Here is a 17,752-nt window from a genome sequence, read left to right as displayed (position 1 = left end):
CCTGCTCTGTCTTCCACCTTTGCCTGCTGCTTTCTCTTCCCTCTCCACAATTCCCCTCACCCATCTTTACCAAGGAAGGAGTGAGAGACAGTCCAGATTTGTCGAGGATAGTGAAGGGGAAAAAAGTAGACGGTGTGGCTTCTCTCCACCCCTCCCCCTTCCCCAACATCAAGTTGATCTCAGGGATGAGAAATAGATCATCACTGGCCCACAGTAGATTCTGTGGAGGCTTCATTAGCATAAAAGTGATCATAGACTAAGCATCACTAGCTTAAAAGTGTTCTTGGCCCATTGTCCCTGGAACCCTTCTTGCATCTCTGTCCCTCTTTTTTTGCTCCCATCAGGCCGAATGAACCAGAATAACTCTGCCGGAAGAGACTCGAAGGTGCCTGCTGGCCGCAGTGGCCAGAACCTGCCTACCGGGAGTCCTGCTAGCCACTCAAACCCCCGCACACTCAACAGTGGTCACCTGCAAGGCAAACCCTGGAAATGAAGACCTTGTGCCGTTTAGTCAAATAAATGTCCCCTCCTTTTGGAACCCCCAGCACTCCCAACTTGGTCATTTCAGAACTGTTATAGAGAAAAGCCACACTACCTGGTCCAGACCAGGCCCACCTCTTCCTGTCTGCAGCTTCCCCTTCCTTCACTCAGGAAGGATTTTGACAGATGACCACAAAAACCAGAGGCTTGACCGGCTCTAGTGCACTCCCCATTGTTTACAGGATATTCATGTCTTTTGAAATTGAATAGGAAAAAAGAAAGATACTGTCTGTTAACTAAGGCCCAGCCTGTTTGGTCTGTAAGCAGTGTTGTTTTGTAAATAATTTAGTCACATCTGCTGGTGTGTTCTTCTAGGCCAGCGTTTTCATTCTCTGTTGATTTCATGAAAGATTCTCCAGGTGGGCCTGCCCTTGGCGCCTGTCCCCGGGCTGTGCAGATGATTTTTGGTGCCTGCAGCCCACAGGCCCCACACTGGGCCAGGTGGCTGGCTGAGTCACTTGCTGCAGGCTCTGTGCCCAGCAGGCTCTGTGTGTGCTGCAGGCTCTGCTGGGAATTTGAGGCTGAGGGGTCTGTGAGCAAAGTTCCATCTTACTGGTTTATCAGAGAGGCTCTGTCAAAATGATCCCCTTGTTAAATGGTTTCTGAGGCCAGGAAAGCTCAGTTGTCCTCACACCAGAAGGAGGCCCGAGTATATGAGGTCCCAGCATCCTACAGGGCTGTGCTAAGAGCCCTGGAAGGCCACCACAGAGGTCCCCTCCATTGTGAGCCTTATTTCAATTAAAATTTCCCATTGTCTAATTTGAGTCCAGCTGTGTTAGATGGCTAGCAATCACAGTCACGTGAGAGCATCAGCTCCTCACAGACAAGGGGAACGCACAGGTGAGGAGGACGCAGGAGTCTTTTGTCAGAGCTGACAACCCCTCAAGGCCTTGCTTAAAAATACAGTATTAGTCTAATTGAGTAATTAGTGCAATTTCCTGCTTGCTTTTCATTCTCACGACTGAGCTGTGATTAGGAGGCTGTGATTATAGATTCTGGTTCTGGCCGGAATTTTGAATTGGCATTAATTGAATTGCTAGCTGACTGACATCCATTCTCTTTAATTGCGGGAACAAAAGACCTCAGGTAAGGATGAGGCGCATGAAGTCAGGGGAAGAAGAGCCCTGTTAATTTTTATGGTCTGTGATTGGAGCTGTGATAAGGGACTAAGGAATAAATTGTGCTCTTTGTCATGGCAACCAGCTTCTGAAAAGCCAACTGAAAATTGCCTATGCTTAGGTGGTTACTGCTGCTGGTAAGATTTGCCTTAACAGTACTATTTTCTAACCACTAAAGAAAAAAAAAAGGAAAAAGGAAAAGAGAAAAAGGCCCGCCCACAGTATTTCTAGCATGAGGGCTGTGTTTGTAAGAGAAATAAACGTAATAAATATCTCGTGGAGACATATGGAAAAATAACTCAGTCAACCCAGCTCTGTTTCAGAATGTGTTTATTCTTCTCTACTTGATTTCCAAAGTGCAACGTTTTCCAATGCTTTAGAAATCAAACAAACCAGGGATATTGTTCAGATGTCAAGCCGTGCCCAATTTTCCACAAGATTCGAGAATCTTGTACAAAACTCAGCCAACATACACATAGCTTTAATGAGAAGCCTGTCATGTTTCCCCATAAATTTATTGCCTGAGAACTTAGTTCAGCCTTTGCTAATGCCAAAATGCACTGGCTTTTTATTTTCTTTGCAGAATAGATAGAAAAATGCAATTTTTTCCACATTCGACTTTCCCCTAGCATGGACAAGATTTTCAGTCATCTTTGACATTCCTAAGGAAAGTATTTTCCTCGGCAACAAAGTTCTGGTTTGCCGCTTTAACACGGGCTAGTCAGGAGGGCAGACCTCCTGACCCAATTCTGATTTGAAAGTAAAGGGCAGTTTCCTCTCGTTCCCTCCTGCATTCCCACCAATGGACAGTAGTGTTGGGAAGTGTGTGGCCGTGCAAAGCTGGCTTAGCTGGCTTAGTCAGCCTCGCTGCATTCGCTGGCGTGGTCCATGTGCTTCTCCACAGCACTTTGCCCCGTTGGCAGAGAGCGATCTGAATCTGCACTCAGTGTTACTCTCCGACGCTGTTGCTTCCTGACATTCCGCTTTACCAGTTTCTTCATTAGATTATTTGACATGTATTATTTAAATGATCACTGATACTTTGTGCAATTATGAATGTTGAAGATTAAAGAACGTAGTTACTAATTTGTCGTTTGCTATTAATGTGCTGAAACCTGCCAACTTCTCTCTTCCTCTCTGTCAGAATGATTTGGGGGAGCCCCAGGAGACTAGAGTGATTTGAAAGCGTACCTCTTTTTACTGCATTTCCCAGCAAGGCGTATGCTCTTTGCATCAGTGAATCTGGAAATCATTCCAGTTTAGAGCAAGAGAGCATAGCTTTCTAGTCAGGAGCCTGTGTTTTTCCTGGAACTCGGGCAGGGACAGATTGCTACCTTGGACGACAGTCTTATGGCTTTCGTGCCGTCGTGTTGGGGGCTGGCTTGTTCCCCTGTCTGGAGGTCTGTGCACTCCGCGAGGAAGCTCCTTGATAATGTATGATGGCCTTCCCTCTACCCAGTATCTCAGAGGGGATATGCATTTAAGAAAGAGAGGCCATTAAGGGGTACACTTATTTAAGAGGCCAGGCAGGAAGGAAGCCAGGAAACAAAAGAGGGAAGATAGAAAAGAGGCAGGAAGTGGCCTGAGAGCGAGGAAGGAAAAAGCTACACTGTTCATTCAAAAGCGGGAACATCCTGGGCTGTAACATCAGGCTGGGTCTATTGAAATCTGTGGTATGAGTAAATAGCCTAAAAGTAATTTTCTTTTTCTCTTTCTCTCTCTGTGGTGGAAAGCCAGAGCCGGCAGTCATATTGGACTTGATATAAACAGGAATTAGAATAAATAATGTCCGTTAGTTGCTCAGGGAGTTTTTCCTGTGGTGCTGTTTAAATTATACAGAACTTAAGACATTAAGCTACTCAAAAGCAAACAGAACAAAACAAAACCCCCCTCTTCTCTGATTCCCTTGTGGGGTATAAGTTGTCAGAATCCGGGGCTGGAAGAAGTATGTCAGTGATTTTTCATTCCTGCCAGGTTGTTTACTGGCTGAGAATCTGTCTTTTCTGTTGTCTGACATGTTTAAGGGAATAACTAATTTCAGTCCACCTGGACGTAAATCCATGACGACCTCTTCCAGTTCGAGCCTGAAGATAAGCAGCCATTAAGAACATTTGACAAACTGTTGAATGTCTTTAGTGTGCCTGTATGGTCTTCAAGATTCTTTCAAATATCCAAGTCCTGTAACTTCTCTCTCCAAAACAAACCCAGAACTATGTGGATTATAATTCATCAATTAAATTATGTGAACATGTTGAGTACTTATACGTAATTCAATTATTTTTTATAAACAAGGATATTTCTCATGGAAAAAGCAATGAACAAGGCCCAATGTGCTTCCCAGTGTTCAAAATAAATGTGGGTGGTTGAATTTTCCTAAACTCGTAGTAATTATTGAAATCAGGGACTGGGGATGGTTCACTGGGTAAAGTGCTCACCGTGTAAACATGAGAATCTGAGCTGAGATCCCTAGTACCTACATAAAAGGCCAGGCATGGTGGTCCATACCTGTAATTCCAGTGCTGGCGAGGCAGAAACAGAAGGATCCCAGGGACTTGCCAAATCACTGAGGTCCAGGTTTGGTGGGAGACCCCATCTCATAAAGTGAGGGAGAGAACAGCTAAGGAAGATCTCTAGCCTGCATGCACACACATGAACACATCCACACGGACATGTTTACGTACATATACCACAAACAAAAATGACTGACATGATTATGGTGTCCTTAATTTGGACCCCAAGTCAGATATAGCATTTTAAAAATGTACCAGTAGAAGTTTATCTAGCCTGAATTCTTTTGTTTGTTTTATTTTTTTTTCTGAGCTATATATTTTCCTCCACTCCCATCCCTTCCTCCTCCCTCCCTTTCCACCCTCTCCCATGGTCCCCACACTCCCAATTTACTCAGGAGATCTTGTCTTTTTCTACTTCCCATGTAGATTAGATCCATGTATGTCTCTCTTAGGGTCCTCATTGTTGTCTAGGTTCTCTGGGGTTGTGAATTGTAGGCTGGTTTTTCTTTGCTTTATGTCTAAAAGCCACTTATGAGTGAGTAGATATGATATTTGTCTTTCTGGGTCTGGGCTACCTCACTCAATGTGATGTTTTCTAGATCCATCCATTTGCCACCCAGCCTGATTTCTGAAAGAACAGGATTCAACACACAGTTTATGTGAGTTCACAAACCTCTTCACAGGTTCCACTGGTCCCCTCATAGCCTCATTCTTGTGCTGATGTAGAAGCCCAAGTTCTTTCACCTGTACAGCGTCTTGACTCCTGGTAAATTGTATCATAAACAGAGGTCACTTACTTAGGGGCCATTGATGGCTGGACCACATTCTTACAAGAAAATCAACATGACTTCCCTTTGAAATTTAGACAAGAAGCTCTCCCAGGGTCTGGTTCACCGACTCTGTGACAGTGGTCCTTAAGTAAATCAACTCTCAGGACTGTGCCTGGTTGGGGCGTGGTGGCCACTCTGCTCCTCTGGAGACCCAGAGAGCTCATTATCTCTCGTCTCCTGTGCAGCTTCCTCTTCTCCAGGCATTCGCAGCCACGGCTTTTCTCCCCTCTCCAGACGGTACCCAGAGAGCCGGCCTGTGAGCTGTTTTGCCGGTTTTCACTGTTCCTTTAGTAGCCTTCACAGTTCATTACAGGTAACCCGCACTGCCTCCATCTAAGGGTTGTTTCCCCTTGTGTTTCAAAACTGGGAAATCCCACGTAATGCTAGCTGTTCTATGTTAGACAGCACACAGGGTCTCTCCAGTATGTTTTGGCGTGTTCTGTGTTCCCAGCAGTTCAGTGCGGTGGCACCCCCACTGTCAGAAGAGGAGACGGGGTTGGACAGCTAACACTGTAATTCTGACTGGATGAGAAGCTGGGACCCGACCCAAGAGTCGCAGCTCCCAAGCAAAACCTGTGGGTTCTTGCTTTGGCTTCTCAGAACAGACTCAGCCTTGCTCTTTCTTCCTGGGTGATTCCTCAGTTTACCCACGGAAATGTAACTTCTACTTGGCTTTTGGCTGCCCTTCCCCTTCATCAGTGTGCCTTCTACCTGTGCAAGACTCAACGGAGCTCTTGTAATAGCGGCTCCCGGGAGCAGTTTCTCATCTCCACTGCCCGCGTCAGGAGTCCCGTCTCCGATAACAGCGTCTTCGGGGGGGTTTTGTTTGCTTGTTTGTTTGTTCACAGACATGTCATGCGCTTTCACTTACAGAACGAGAGTTACAAAACTTGAACCAACTGTAGAAGGGGAACGTAGGCTATGCCCCTCACAGACTGAACCGTTCCCATAATAAAGCCTGCTGATATGATTGGCGTCTGATCTCCCCTTCTTTGATAATATTTCTGGTTTAGGCTGACACAGGTCTCAAGAACTGGCCAGTGGCCCCAGGCCTGTGTTTCATGGGGAAACAGAGGCACAGCTCCTTGCTGCAGCCCGAGTCAGCAGAAGCCTGACTTCACCGTGTTCTCAAGCTGCAGCTGGCACCGTGGCTGTGCTTAAGAGGGGACTTTTAATTTTCTCCTTTTACTTTGGCAATAAACACTTGGCTGTCTCCATCTCTGGGGTTTTTAGATGATGCTCACAGTTTGAGTTGCCAAATGAATGCGGATCCTGAAAGCTTCGGGGAAGAATTCATTACTCTTTGACGGGTTCTCAGGTTTGATGATGCTCCGTGCTTTTCCCAGAGCTCTTCTTGGCCCGGACACTGCAAACACTGTGGCTGTTCATCTCAAGTTCCTCCAGGCAACATCTGGGGCTTAGCATGTTCACAAAATGATGTTTCCCCAGCCCTCCAAGCGGGAGCCCCTGAGTACCTTTCAATCCACCCAGTCCCTCTTGCCCCTGCAGAACGGTTGCCAGGTGATGAATAACTGCACTGGGGAGGGATAGGTGAAGTCATTTCTGGACTGTAGTCAATAACACTTTAGCTTCAGGCCAAAGCCAGAAAACTAAATACCCCTATCTAAGTGTTAATTCAAGAGACTACCTGAAGAGTTCTCGTGAAGAAGCAATGGCCCCTGGGCTTCACTGAGAACCACCTGTAATGGCCTAAGCAAGACATGAAATGAGGTCACTTGAAATAAAGCCCTAAGAGGGGCCCTGGAGACTTGACATTAACATAATACAATCCCAAGATTGCAATGGGAACTGAATGTGAGCAGAAAGGGCTCTTGGGAGTCTCCGCCAGAGCTACAGCGGAGGACTTAAAATATGTCCCAACTGGGAACCTGTATAGTCCCAGCCTTGTTTGTAACACAGGTATCCAGAATATAAATCTAAATCTAAACCAGGGAAAGTTAGTGAAATGTGACACTGCTGGCCCAGAGGGTCGGAGTTTAGACAAATTATCTAAAAAGAACTGAGCAAAGACTAAGGTGGCCATTCCCATGTTTGATGTTGGTAAGTTGGCTTAAGTAACTTCACACAGAGGTTTCTCACCTGATGTGCTTCAGCTAGCCCTCACCACCCCTGACTGTAAAAGCCCATTGCAGGAAACTGGAAAGTATAGAGAAGAACCACCACCTCTACCCAGGGCACCACAGTTGTTACTGGGGGTGTGTCCTTGGTGTGTGTGTGTGTGTGTGTGTGTGTGTGTGTGTGTTAGACAAAATGATATTTCTAACGTACTATTTTGTAGCTAACTTTGTACAGAAACAACTTTTGGTATATAAATCATATACCCTGCAACTCAGCTCTTTGAAGAATGTAACCATTTAAGTAAATTTACAGAACTGTTCAACCGTCAACACGATCCAGTTTTAAACATTTCCACCTTGTAGCCAACCTCTTCCCCTTAGGGCGCGGTGAACAGTGTCTCCAGGTGAACACAGACCTGTGTGGTCTCATGACACCCTGCCATGTGGTTGTGGCACACCAGTACCAACACCGATCTTTATGAAGGCTCCTTTTGACGCACTTGGCTCCTGTGCTGTTCCAGTCTTGCAATACAGTCCAAATATTTTCATAAATTCCTTCAAATGGATTTGCCCCGTCAAAGAGGTACTATATTTAATCCTAAGAGTCAAATTGCCAAATGCACAGACAGTTCTCTTCCCCCCAACAGCACAGGGCTGTGTTTATTTCCTCATGCCCTTGATAGCACTGCGTGGCCAGTCTTTTCTTGTCCAGCTATCTGATGAAAGAAACATGTTTTCCTTAATATACAAGAATTCACTGAGGATCAGTATCTTTCATGTTTTATTGGCTTTTTTTTATCTCTTCTTTGAGGAGATGGCTGCTTGTCTTTTGAAATGTTAGTTCTTTTCCTTCAGTCTTTTTTGTTTACTTTTATGCCCTCGAGGTTATTAACACTTATCTTCATTTAAGCTGTACTAGTTCCTAAAATTGTTATAGTTTTATAAGTTTATATAATTTGTACCTATGGATTTGTAACTTAGTGAATAGCATAAAGCTCTTCTCACATCTGAATATATTTAAGTGTTAATACGTGCCATAGCTTGCCGGGCGATGGTGGTGCATGCCTTTAGTCCAAGCACTCAGGAAGCAGAGACAGGCACATCTCTGTGAGTTCGAGGCCACCCTGGTATGCAAAGCAAGTTCTAGGACAGCCAGGGCTACACAGAGAGTCAATATTTATCTGTCTGTCCCTCCTCCTTCTCCTCCTCCTCCTCCTTCTCCTCCTTCTCCCTCCCTCTCTCTTTTTCTCTCCCTCCCTCTCTCAATAAAAGTAAGAGCTCTCTGAACAATTACTAGGTACCTGTATTCTAAACTCTGTGGATGTTGGAGATAGAAAGCCCCTTACTAGCAGGGAGGGCACGGTTTATTTTAAATTAAGGAGTTATTTGTAAAATAAGTCATCATCCTAACCTATTATTATTTTTAACTAGTCTTTATTAAGCTGGTGACCAAACTCTCCGTTACAGTACAGCCTTGGCTCTTCTACAGTCTTGTCACATGGCTGACAGGGAAATACTTTTCAAAAGATAAAGGAGTCTTACCAAATCTTCAGTCTAAACTACCTTTTTGTTGTTGTTTGAGACAGGGTCTTTCTAAGTAGCCTGAGGCTGGGTCCAAACTCAAATCCCCCAGCCTCTGCCTCCCTTGTGCTGGAACTGCAGGACTGTGCCACTGTGCCTGGCTGGGATGACCTTGTCACCTTGTCTCCCAGTCTCTTAGTACACAGACATTTATGTGTAATCAGCTTCGTTCTAATTTTTAGAATATTTGGTAGGAAAAAAAACAGTATTGAAATAGAACTCTAAGATAAAAGGCTTTTTGACCTTCAAGCCGTTTTCTGTGGAAAAGGCAAGACTTGACTCTGGTGCTAGAAGCATCTTGGAATCTAAGTGACAGGAAGAGGGACAAGACTCCAGTCTCGCCCCAGCCTGTCTACCTGCATCCTTGGGTATCAGTGTCCCCAGCTCACATTCACACTAAGGTACACAGAGGAAACCAAGGTCAAGTCTTGCTTTACAGAAGGTGGGTAAGTCCCTGTATTGTGACGCTAGCTAGTAAATGTGCCGCTGCAGGCCTGAGGGTCTCCATGCCGAGGGAGGTCAGCTTTTTGGAGAGGGGTAGGACAGGAAAATGGGCAGGTGGGGGACAGAAACAAGAGGCAGCAGAGGTGGCACGCTGGGGACCTCATGGAGGATTTGGCAAACAAACTATCAGCTGCCTTTCATTCTTTCAGGCAGTGTCCCTGGTACACGGCAGCTGATAAGTGTCCTTGGCTGGGCATTCAATCTTTATCGTCAGTAAATTATTTCATTTCTCCTCAATGTTTTCTTCCAACGTAATTCTGTAGTGGGAGGTCTACAGTTTGCTTCTAGTAATCTCTTTGACTCATCTGCAACATCACCTTTGGACAGCTGTGGCCACCAGGGCTATTCTATTCCATACTCTGGGCTACTGCTTTTGAAGATGAATGGCTACCATCAGCTAGACTGTTGCACATGCTAAATTCCTCTTCACCACGGGGTGCCAGGCATTCGGTTAGCAAGCTGGGGTTGTTGCCTGTACTATGCTAGGAACAGACCACCCCACTGCTCTTGAACTTCATGGGACCCTGGAATGCAGGCGAATTTAGGGGTCATCCAGTTCATCCACCCACAACATTCCCCTCGAGACCGGCAGGAACTAAATCACTTTTGTCTCAGCTAAAAGAGCGAGCCCTCCGTGTGCATCCCACATTGCAAGGTTCTTTTTCTTGTACAATCCAACTTTATTGGGTTGCCCAGGTGGGGCTAGAGAGAGAGGAGAGGCTGGGGGTAAAGGGCTGCTTTAGTTGGAGTCTTTTGAGGCGTGGTCTATGATGGTCAGAAGGGCCAGCCACGTCTCCTCAGCTGTAGGGATGATCTGGGAGGCAGGCAGCAAGAAGCCTCTGAGCCCAGTGTCCCGCAGCTCAAAGGTGAAAGAATACTTGATGCCCTGGCTGTAGGTCCAGTCAATAGTGTTCCCACTGGCTTGATCTGGGACAGGAACAAAGACAAGAGGTGAGTGTAAGGGTTGATCAGCCTTACAGGTATCTACGTGGACTGGGTTAGCACCCAAAGTCCAGGCCTTTTGTGATGCCAAATAGAGTCTGTGTCTTCTGGGGGCTGTAACTGACACATAGTGAGGCTTCCAGGAAACCCCTGCTGGGTCTAAACTCAAGAGACCGACATCCGGCAGTAGTTGTCCTGTTCACTGGGGGCTGCCAAAAGTCTGTAATCGCAAAAACCTATCTGAAAACTGTCTTCACCCAACAGTCACCTCAGTGACACCTCTAAATATGCCAGAGCCCCATGCGTGGGTGACCAGGAATTGATCTCCAGGGACTCTGGCCTGAAGAGAAAAGTGCAAAGAGTCTTCGGCAAGGCAAAGCCTCCTATCTGTCTGTCTTCTGTAGGGAGAATCTCCCAACTTTCCAGTATACACCGGCTGACAAAACTGCTTTTGTTGAACTGGGCTGTGGGAAAGGGAGGCAGGCTGCAAATCAGAATTTCACCGCAGAACACTAAATGCAGCAAAATCGTTGGATGCAGATTAGAAACCATCTCCAAAGAAAGCCTGAGATCCCAAACAAGTTCTGCTTTGGGTAAGATTGCAGCCCACTCCCCACCTAAGACCTGGGCCCCCTGGCAAGAGCGCATGCACAGCGGGTGGAGCTGGTGCACAGCTCTCTCAACCTTGGCACCCAGGTCCAGCTTTGCTTGCCAGGCAAAAATTTTGATGCACAAAATTCCCCAAACACCCCACACCACATCACACAGCACAGCCTTTACTCTAGAAAGTTCTTCTGCCTGAAGGCCTATTACCTAGACAGATGGCCTGTCCTGGCTTCTTCTCTTCATTTCCTTCACCACCAGCCCAAATTCCTCTCTGTCTACAAGTCTGCCTCTTACCCTGGTATTCGGCCTCCACCCTAGTACTCCTGATGCCCCAGGGCTGCTCACACCGTCTTCCTGCTTCTCTCACTAAATCCACTGTGGCTTCTAAGCACAGGGCCAGTCTCCCTGCCTAGAACGTGTTTGCTCCCCTTATTCGCAGTCGTACTCCAAACACGCAGACAAGGCCTGGGGCAGAGCAGGTGCCGAGTAAACACACAGACTGTATTCCCAGTGCGAGGAGCAACGACCCTCCCAGGGGCACCTTGGGTATCGTGGAAGGAAGGGGTGGAAAGGCGTTTCTTAAACAGAATTTTATGGTGGCCTATAAATCCCATCAGAGTTCCACCTCATCCGTGCAGGGATCCAGATGTAACCTCGAGATAAGAGGACAATGTGCTCAGAGGAGCCTACTTACAGTGTCAGGAAAGATGGGGTTCATAGCAAGAGACAGCACTGCCCACCCTCCGGAAGGATTCAGCCAGCAACTCCCAGATCTGAGCACCCTAGGCAAGAGGAGCCAGCTCCTGCTGGTTCCTGGGCCACCAGCGACTTACAGATTGTATCAATGATGCTGCCGTACTTGTACTTGGTCCCATACAGAGATGTCAAGGCCGTCACGGCAGACTTAGCTAGATTATCCTGGAAAAAAGATCCCGCAGTGCCAGTCAGGGCCGGGCCAGCCCAAGTACTGCCAGGGTAACCCAGGAATGGCACCAGCATAATCAGGCCCCTGACAGAGGACATGGAGCCTGCCCTTCAGGTCAGCCCTAGAATATGACAGCAGCGTGTTCCCTCTGTCTCCACTCCAGTCACACCACAGCTCCAGGTGGAGTCCACAGATTCAGGGTCTAGCCTTGCCTCTTGCTCTGTCATGTGACAGAAGTGGCAACCACACCGTGCTTCTGTTTCCCAGAAAATGGAGCAGATCTACCTTGCCCGTCAACACAAATCATCCTGCCAGACGTCCCAAATCATCAGGAGACTGGGGAAAGGGGGACACTGGGTACATTGGTAGGCCCTTATCCCTTCATCACTCTGAGGGGTGAAACCCAGGTTCCTAAAAGTGGGGGCAAAGAAGGAGCCCGGACAAAAGGCAATCGGGGTTATCACCCACCAGCTCCTCCTTGTCAGGTACTGCGTCCGATTTGTAGCCATAAGGATAGAGAAGGAGCTGGGAGTAGCTGTGGATGGAGATGAAGGCCTTGATGTTTCCATGTGTTTTCACAAAGTCCACGATGGACTTGACCTCTACTTCAGAGTTGGCAGACTTGCCATGGTAAGTGTCTGAGCAGGGGTTGCTACTAGCTCCGGACACTGTGGGAAGGCAGAGGACACAGCTTCAGAACCAAGTGACAAGGCTTCTGCTACGTCCATGGCTTCCGGTACATTTCATCGAGTTATGTTCAAGTGGGGTGCAGGGAGGCCCCCCCTGGCTTGAGGAACAACCAGCCTTCACGTCATCTGGGGCCCCACCTCCTTTACTACCCAGGTTTGGGTAAAGCAGAAACCAGTTTATACAGGGGCATGGCCAAGGAGATCGAGTTGATACTAAGTTCTTTTCTCCAAGAGAAGTTCTCAGACCCAAATTCCATCTAGAAGGAACTTTCTTCCTACAAACAAGGGCCCAAGTCCCTGAGTGCCACCTCAGCAGAACCCTCAGCAGAGCTAAGAGCCCACATGCTTCTTCACTGCTGGGTCAAGGAAGAGGTAGGGAACCAACCAGAAAAAGAAGAGCAAGAAGCCATGTCCGTCCCATCCCCTGCCCCACAGAAGTCTTACACCCAAAGCCAGCATCCCAGTTCCTGTTGGGGTCCGCCCCAACGCAGAGAGAGCCCTGTATGCGTGATCGAGTCTTGCGCCACATGCGGTTCTGAGGAAGGAAAGAGGATGAGCCAGGGGTCAGCACTGCTACGACGCTAGCTGTGACATCTGCCACAGAATAAAAGCTGCTGTGGAAATCGAGATCAGGGCTGGGGCAAGGGTTTCAACCGAGGACAGCATTGGCTTCCCCATACATTTTACAGTGTTGAGAGGTGTTCTGTGTTGTGGAGAGTTGTAGTGGAATCTATTGGTAAGTGAAGAGGCTATTCAGTACCTGCCACACACAGATAGTCCCAACAACAAAGAATCATCAATCTAAGATGACAGTCGTGCCCTAGACTGACAGTTCCAGTTCCATGAGGGCAAGCCTGATTGTCCTTCCTCCACTGGGGGGGGGGTGTCTACTCATGGCCTCAAAGGTACATCCTACTGTCCTAGGGAACAAAAGGTAGTCTGTACCGTTTTGTGGGTATATACAAAACCATCAGGGTTGGTGACAATCTCCAGGAAGATGTCCATTTTTTCAAGAATGGCCTTGAGGATTGGGTCCTTTTCATAGTCTGTGGTGATCTGGTGGGAGGAGGAGAAGGTAGAGGTCGGCCATGTTGGTACAATGGACACATTCCCTGGCCTCCCTTTGTGGTCATTGCTTCTGAGGTGCAGTCTCCTATGGTCTGTGAACATCAGTTCCCCAGCAGGCAAGAGCCTCATCCCCCCAGACTTACCTTTTTGGCGAACCAGACCCCACTAGCCTGGGTGACCCATTCCCGGGAGTGGATGCCGGTGTCAATCCAGGCGGCTGGGCGATTGGTTCCTCCAGTGCTGAACTGAAGAGGAGGCAGGGAAATGGGCCTCAGTTCATCCCCTGCAAAGGAACCCGCCTGGCCCCGAAGCCACCAGCTCTCTGTATACCTAACGTCGAGGGAGGCTGTCTTGGGGACCATCCATTATGGATTTATGGGGTCCGGGGCCAGACAACAACCCTACAGAGCTTGGGTTCCTGACTTCCAAGCCCTGACCCTACCCCGATGCTCCGACAGTCCACTGTGGAAGGTCACCAGGGAAACACTTTATCAGCTCAGACGCCACAATGCTTCTCATATGCCAACACTTGGTTGGTAACACTTGGGTGACCTCAAACTTTGTCTATGTGCATGACCACCTAGGCCAGCATGGATGCTCATTCCATTACACGTCTAGGAGACTTGATCTACACCCTTATATGGAGGTTCACGGGGTGGGGGGCGTTTTTACATGTGTGCCCTTGTCTACACGGGGGCTTCTCTTACCTTCAGGACATAAATGGGGCGGCCTTCATAAGTGTTGCCAATCTGGATCTTGCTTACAAGATGTTGGTTCTCTGCCACCAGCTGGTCTATGAATTCATAGATCTGAGATGGGAAAGAAGAAAAGGAGAGACGGAGGGACTTAATGGCTTCTGGAAATCCAGACGCCTCCCTCAGCAGCCCCGTCATGCTATGTTGTCACAACTGACCACAGTGGCCACACAGAAACACTAAGGGTTACCCACAGCAGACCAGCCTTGACCCTGGCCTGCGTTCTGCCAACCATGAAGGAAAGTATGGAGCTATGGATAGAATTGTCCAGGCGCTCTTCACCTCATCCAGTGTGTGATAGGTGGCGTAGTTGAAGGTATCGGTAGTCAGGGCCCTGGCCCGGAAGGCAGACATCTGCTTCTGTTCCTCATCCAGCAGTGACTGAACATCTTCAATCATGATTTCATAGCTAATATCATGAGACTCCAAGAAGACTTTGACAGACTGGACGCTGGGGAAGGGCACTCGGACATCGATGGGGAGTCCAGGCCGGACAGGGTCCCGCCAGAAGTCCAACTAGGAAGGACAGGAGCCAGTACTGTTAGAGTGGGCTAGAGGCACCAACCAGGTCCTTGGAGTGGGAGAGCTGGAGAAGGAACGTTGACACTAGGAGCTCCACGTAGCTGGGGGTGACGCATGGGCATTGGGAGCAGAAAAAGAATGGGGAAGCTTGGGAAGTGGACAAAGTCCAGTGTGGTCAGGAAATGGTCAGAACGGAGAGGCTTTGAGGGAACAAGGCAGACAGAGGAAGTGGGAAAGGGGTCTTGGAATGTCATCAGATTCTCAAGGGCACCAAGATCTGGATCTGGGCTCTGAAGTCATTTCTCAACAGACCCATCTCATGGCTCTTTACTGGGAGGCTAGACGGACATGGGAAGCAGTGGAGACCCGAGATGCTCCTGTGGATCCCCAGGGAGCCCCGCGCTGTATCTCTAACCTGCAAATGCTCCAAGCTCTCCAGCTCCTTCACTTTCTGCACCTGGGCTTCATCAGCTGCAGAGATCCGGAGAACCTGGTGCCTGGGTAGAGCAGAAGGGGCCCTGAGAACTGGAGGTACCCCAACACTTCCCAGGCTGGGCTTGTAGAGACAAAGGGGGGTCTGAGCAATGGGAGACCTGAACTTCCTCGCGTCTTTTCTCCCTGTCTTTGAAAGCTGCTAGACATCTGTGCTGGCCCCATCACGATTTAGACTGGTTTCCCAAGCAGACCTCTTCCACCTAAAAATTCCTTCTCAGGGCTCAACTTCTTTCAGGGCCTAGAAGAATCTGGGCTCTTCCGAGCCCTGCCCTCCCCATCAGGTCTCAGACTCAGGGAGATGTCAGTCTGTCTTCTCTGGCTGTGTGTCTGTCTGCCCCTTCCAGACACCGACTTGGGGAGCCCTTTCATCACCCTCCAGGACACCGCCTTTCTCCCCACATCCCTACCCCACAAAGATCTCAGTGCCCAAAACTGCCTCCAGCAGCACACTCAAAATCAATAGCCTCCGCATGTTGAGAAGGTCGGGCGGACTGAAGCCCAGCCTGAGGTCAGAGGCCTTTTAAATGCTGACAGAGGTCCCTGCAGACTGTCCCTCACACCTGGACCCAGTCCCACGGGGAGGGAGAAGTGGGAGGTCCAAACCGTGCCGCCCACTCGCTCTTCCTGATAATATGGTAGGGAACGAGGCAGGTGGAGTGATAAGCTCGGCTTTCACCCTTGACCGTGAGGGTCAGCTGGGCCTGAAGTCTCCCAGCTGGGACTACTCGTCCGGCTTCCCAGAGCCCCAGGCACCTTATTGTTAGCACACTCCATCAAAACCAAGAACATACATATTTGCATTTTTCCACAGGATTTATTGGATAGCAATAAATGCCCAGGTTGCATCATTGGCTTCAATTCACCAACTATGGATTTCACTTGATATTCACGGCCATTGACAAACACAGAGTCTTCCTGGTTGCTGATATTAGCTCTGTGATCACACATTACATTTCACACGATACTAGGGAGATTCCCCCAAAGAGTTAAAGGGCTTCTGGGTCCAGAGGGGCCTTAGTAAAGGCAGGATCGGATGCAGGTGGTGAGATAAGATACTGATGTAGCTAACACTGTTACAGAGCTGTTCAGGCAAAGGGCTGCCAAGCGCTGAGCCGCATCAAGGTCCTGAGCTAGCTCTAAGCTTTCAGAGTCCAAATGATGAAATGGAGGTTGGCCGTGTCAAGCACGGAGATCATGTTGAACAGGAAATCCAGAAAGAGACTAAATAGTTTGTTTCCTGCCCATACCACAACGCATGTCCGTGATGATAAGGTGATGGCCGTGAGTACCACCACACCCCACCCAGTATTTGGTGTCGTCTTTATGTATGACCCAGGTGAAGGGGTTGTGTCGTTCATTGCTGTGTTTGATAAGTTCATAATCCCGTTTTTGTTGGTTTGTTTTTGGTTTTGTTTTTCTGATAGCTTTGAAATACCCATGAGGCCAGCTGTTCCTGATTTAAGTTGGTAAAGTTTCTAGGTGGTGATATTTTGTGTAGTAAATAAGTTATTTTTCAGCCTGTGTCTTATGACTTGTGACAGACAGGTGAAGGCCACGTACAGACACGAACAAAATGCAAACGCATCCTGCCTCAACCCCCGCACTCATAATGGGCACCTTGCTGGGTTTGTGTTGGTTGTATGTTTGTGCCTGCAGAGGCCCGAGTATCATCTCAGGTGCTGTACATTAGGGCTCACCTTTGCTCGTTGTTTTTAATCTGTTTATATTCTTTTTCCTCCCTCAAAAGTCGCAGCTCAGCTGGGCCTAGTTCCAGGGAGGGCCAACTAATTCCATGTTTTTCCCCCATTCGAGATTTAAGTTGCTTTTCTGCTACCTGTGACCAAAATAAAAGATACTTCAAAGAAGTTCTCTAACTTCAGAAGAGAAAAAAAAAAATGACATGGGAGGGTGTGTCCACTGAGTGGATGACCATGATGATCTCTGTGGGCGCTCCAGTTGTGACAGGTAAAAACAGGACTCTTGGATTTCCTTTCCACTTTAAAATCAAGCCATGGAAACATGCTTAGGAATGGTGAAGAGAAATCTGTCAGGACCGTGGGGCAGTCAGAAGTCTCTAAGGGTGGCCAGGGCAGTGTAGGTTGGGGCCACACATTTTCCTAAGGCTTTGGTGTGGCTTGAGCTTGTGTGGGAGTTTGGGATAAGGTCCCATCCACACCCTGCTTCAGTTTTGCCTTAAACTGCTCTGTGAAGCCCACGTGTTACCAAGCTGTCCCTGGACAATGGCTAGTGGCATGTATTTCCATAAGTGAGGACAGACCTTACGTCTGGAGTAAGGGCCCTCTGAAGAGAGACATTCCAGTGTCTAGGGTCTTTAGGGAATGTCACATCAAAGCCCGAATTTTTGCTTGTGACAAAGAAATAGGTAGGGATGCACTCCCATGAAAAGTTGGGGCGACAGAGTGCTTCTACTGATCCTAAAGGAGGGTCAGGGACTCTTGTCCCCAGCATCAGAAGCTCAGAAAGAGCAGATGTGATGTGTTTCCTCATGAAGGACTCGAACGTCAACACCACATCCGGCTTTCCTGTTTTCTATAGTGTATTTCCCGTTTGCATCCCAAGTCCAGCTTT

At 48.2% G+C, this 17,752-nt stretch overlaps 2 protein-coding genes across 4 annotated transcripts in view; one reads left to right on the top strand and one right to left on the bottom strand.

Moving 5' to 3' along the window:
- Positions 1-2,744, top strand: part of Cep41 (centrosomal protein 41) — a 40,717-nt gene extending 37,973 nt beyond the window's left edge. For all 3 annotated transcript variants that reach the window (XM_075953576.1, XM_075953575.1, XM_075953577.1), the window contains one exon: positions 345-2,744. In XM_075953576.1, the coding sequence (XP_075809691.1) occupies positions 345-493 (149 nt within the window). In that variant the 3' untranslated portion in view covers positions 494-2,744. The remainder of the gene's footprint in view (positions 1-344) is intronic.
- Positions 2,745-9,817: 7,073 nt separating this feature from the next.
- Cpa1 (carboxypeptidase A1) lies at positions 9,818-15,655 on the bottom strand. Its single transcript, XM_075953573.1, has 10 exons — positions 15,571-15,655; positions 15,084-15,165; positions 14,429-14,662; positions 14,099-14,200; positions 13,535-13,636; positions 13,269-13,379; positions 12,768-12,858; positions 12,103-12,302; positions 11,543-11,627; positions 9,818-10,088 (listed from the first exon to the last, which is right to left on the bottom strand). The coding sequence occupies exons 1-10, from the start codon at positions 15,633-15,635 to the stop codon at positions 9,901-9,903; spliced, it is 1,260 nt and encodes a 419-aa protein (XP_075809688.1). The 5' UTR covers positions 15,636-15,655; the 3' UTR covers positions 9,818-9,900.
- Positions 15,656-17,752: the final 2,097 nt, after the last annotated feature.

This window comes from Microtus pennsylvanicus, chromosome 19, assembly GCF_037038515.1.
Source record: "Microtus pennsylvanicus isolate mMicPen1 chromosome 19, mMicPen1.hap1, whole genome shotgun sequence".
In the NCBI taxonomy this organism is placed as follows: domain Eukaryota; kingdom Metazoa; phylum Chordata; class Mammalia; order Rodentia; family Cricetidae; genus Microtus; species Microtus pennsylvanicus.
This window is presented reverse-complemented; position numbering and strand designations above follow the sequence as displayed.

Bases quoted from the DNA above. Each gene is read 5' to 3' on its own strand.
- Cpa1 (XM_075953573.1), bottom strand. From the start codon at position 15,635: ATGCGGAGGCTATTGATTTTGAGTGTGCTGCTGGAGGCAGTTTTGGGC. The intron at 13,637-14,098 runs GTAAGAGAAGCC...CCTCCTCTTCAG, and splicing joins GCCCCATTTATGTCCTGAAG to TTCAGCACTGGAGGAACCAA. The intron at 13,380-13,534 runs GTAAGTCTGGGG...TCCTCCCACCAG, and splicing joins GGGTCTGGTTCGCCAAAAAG to ATCACCACAGACTATGAAAA.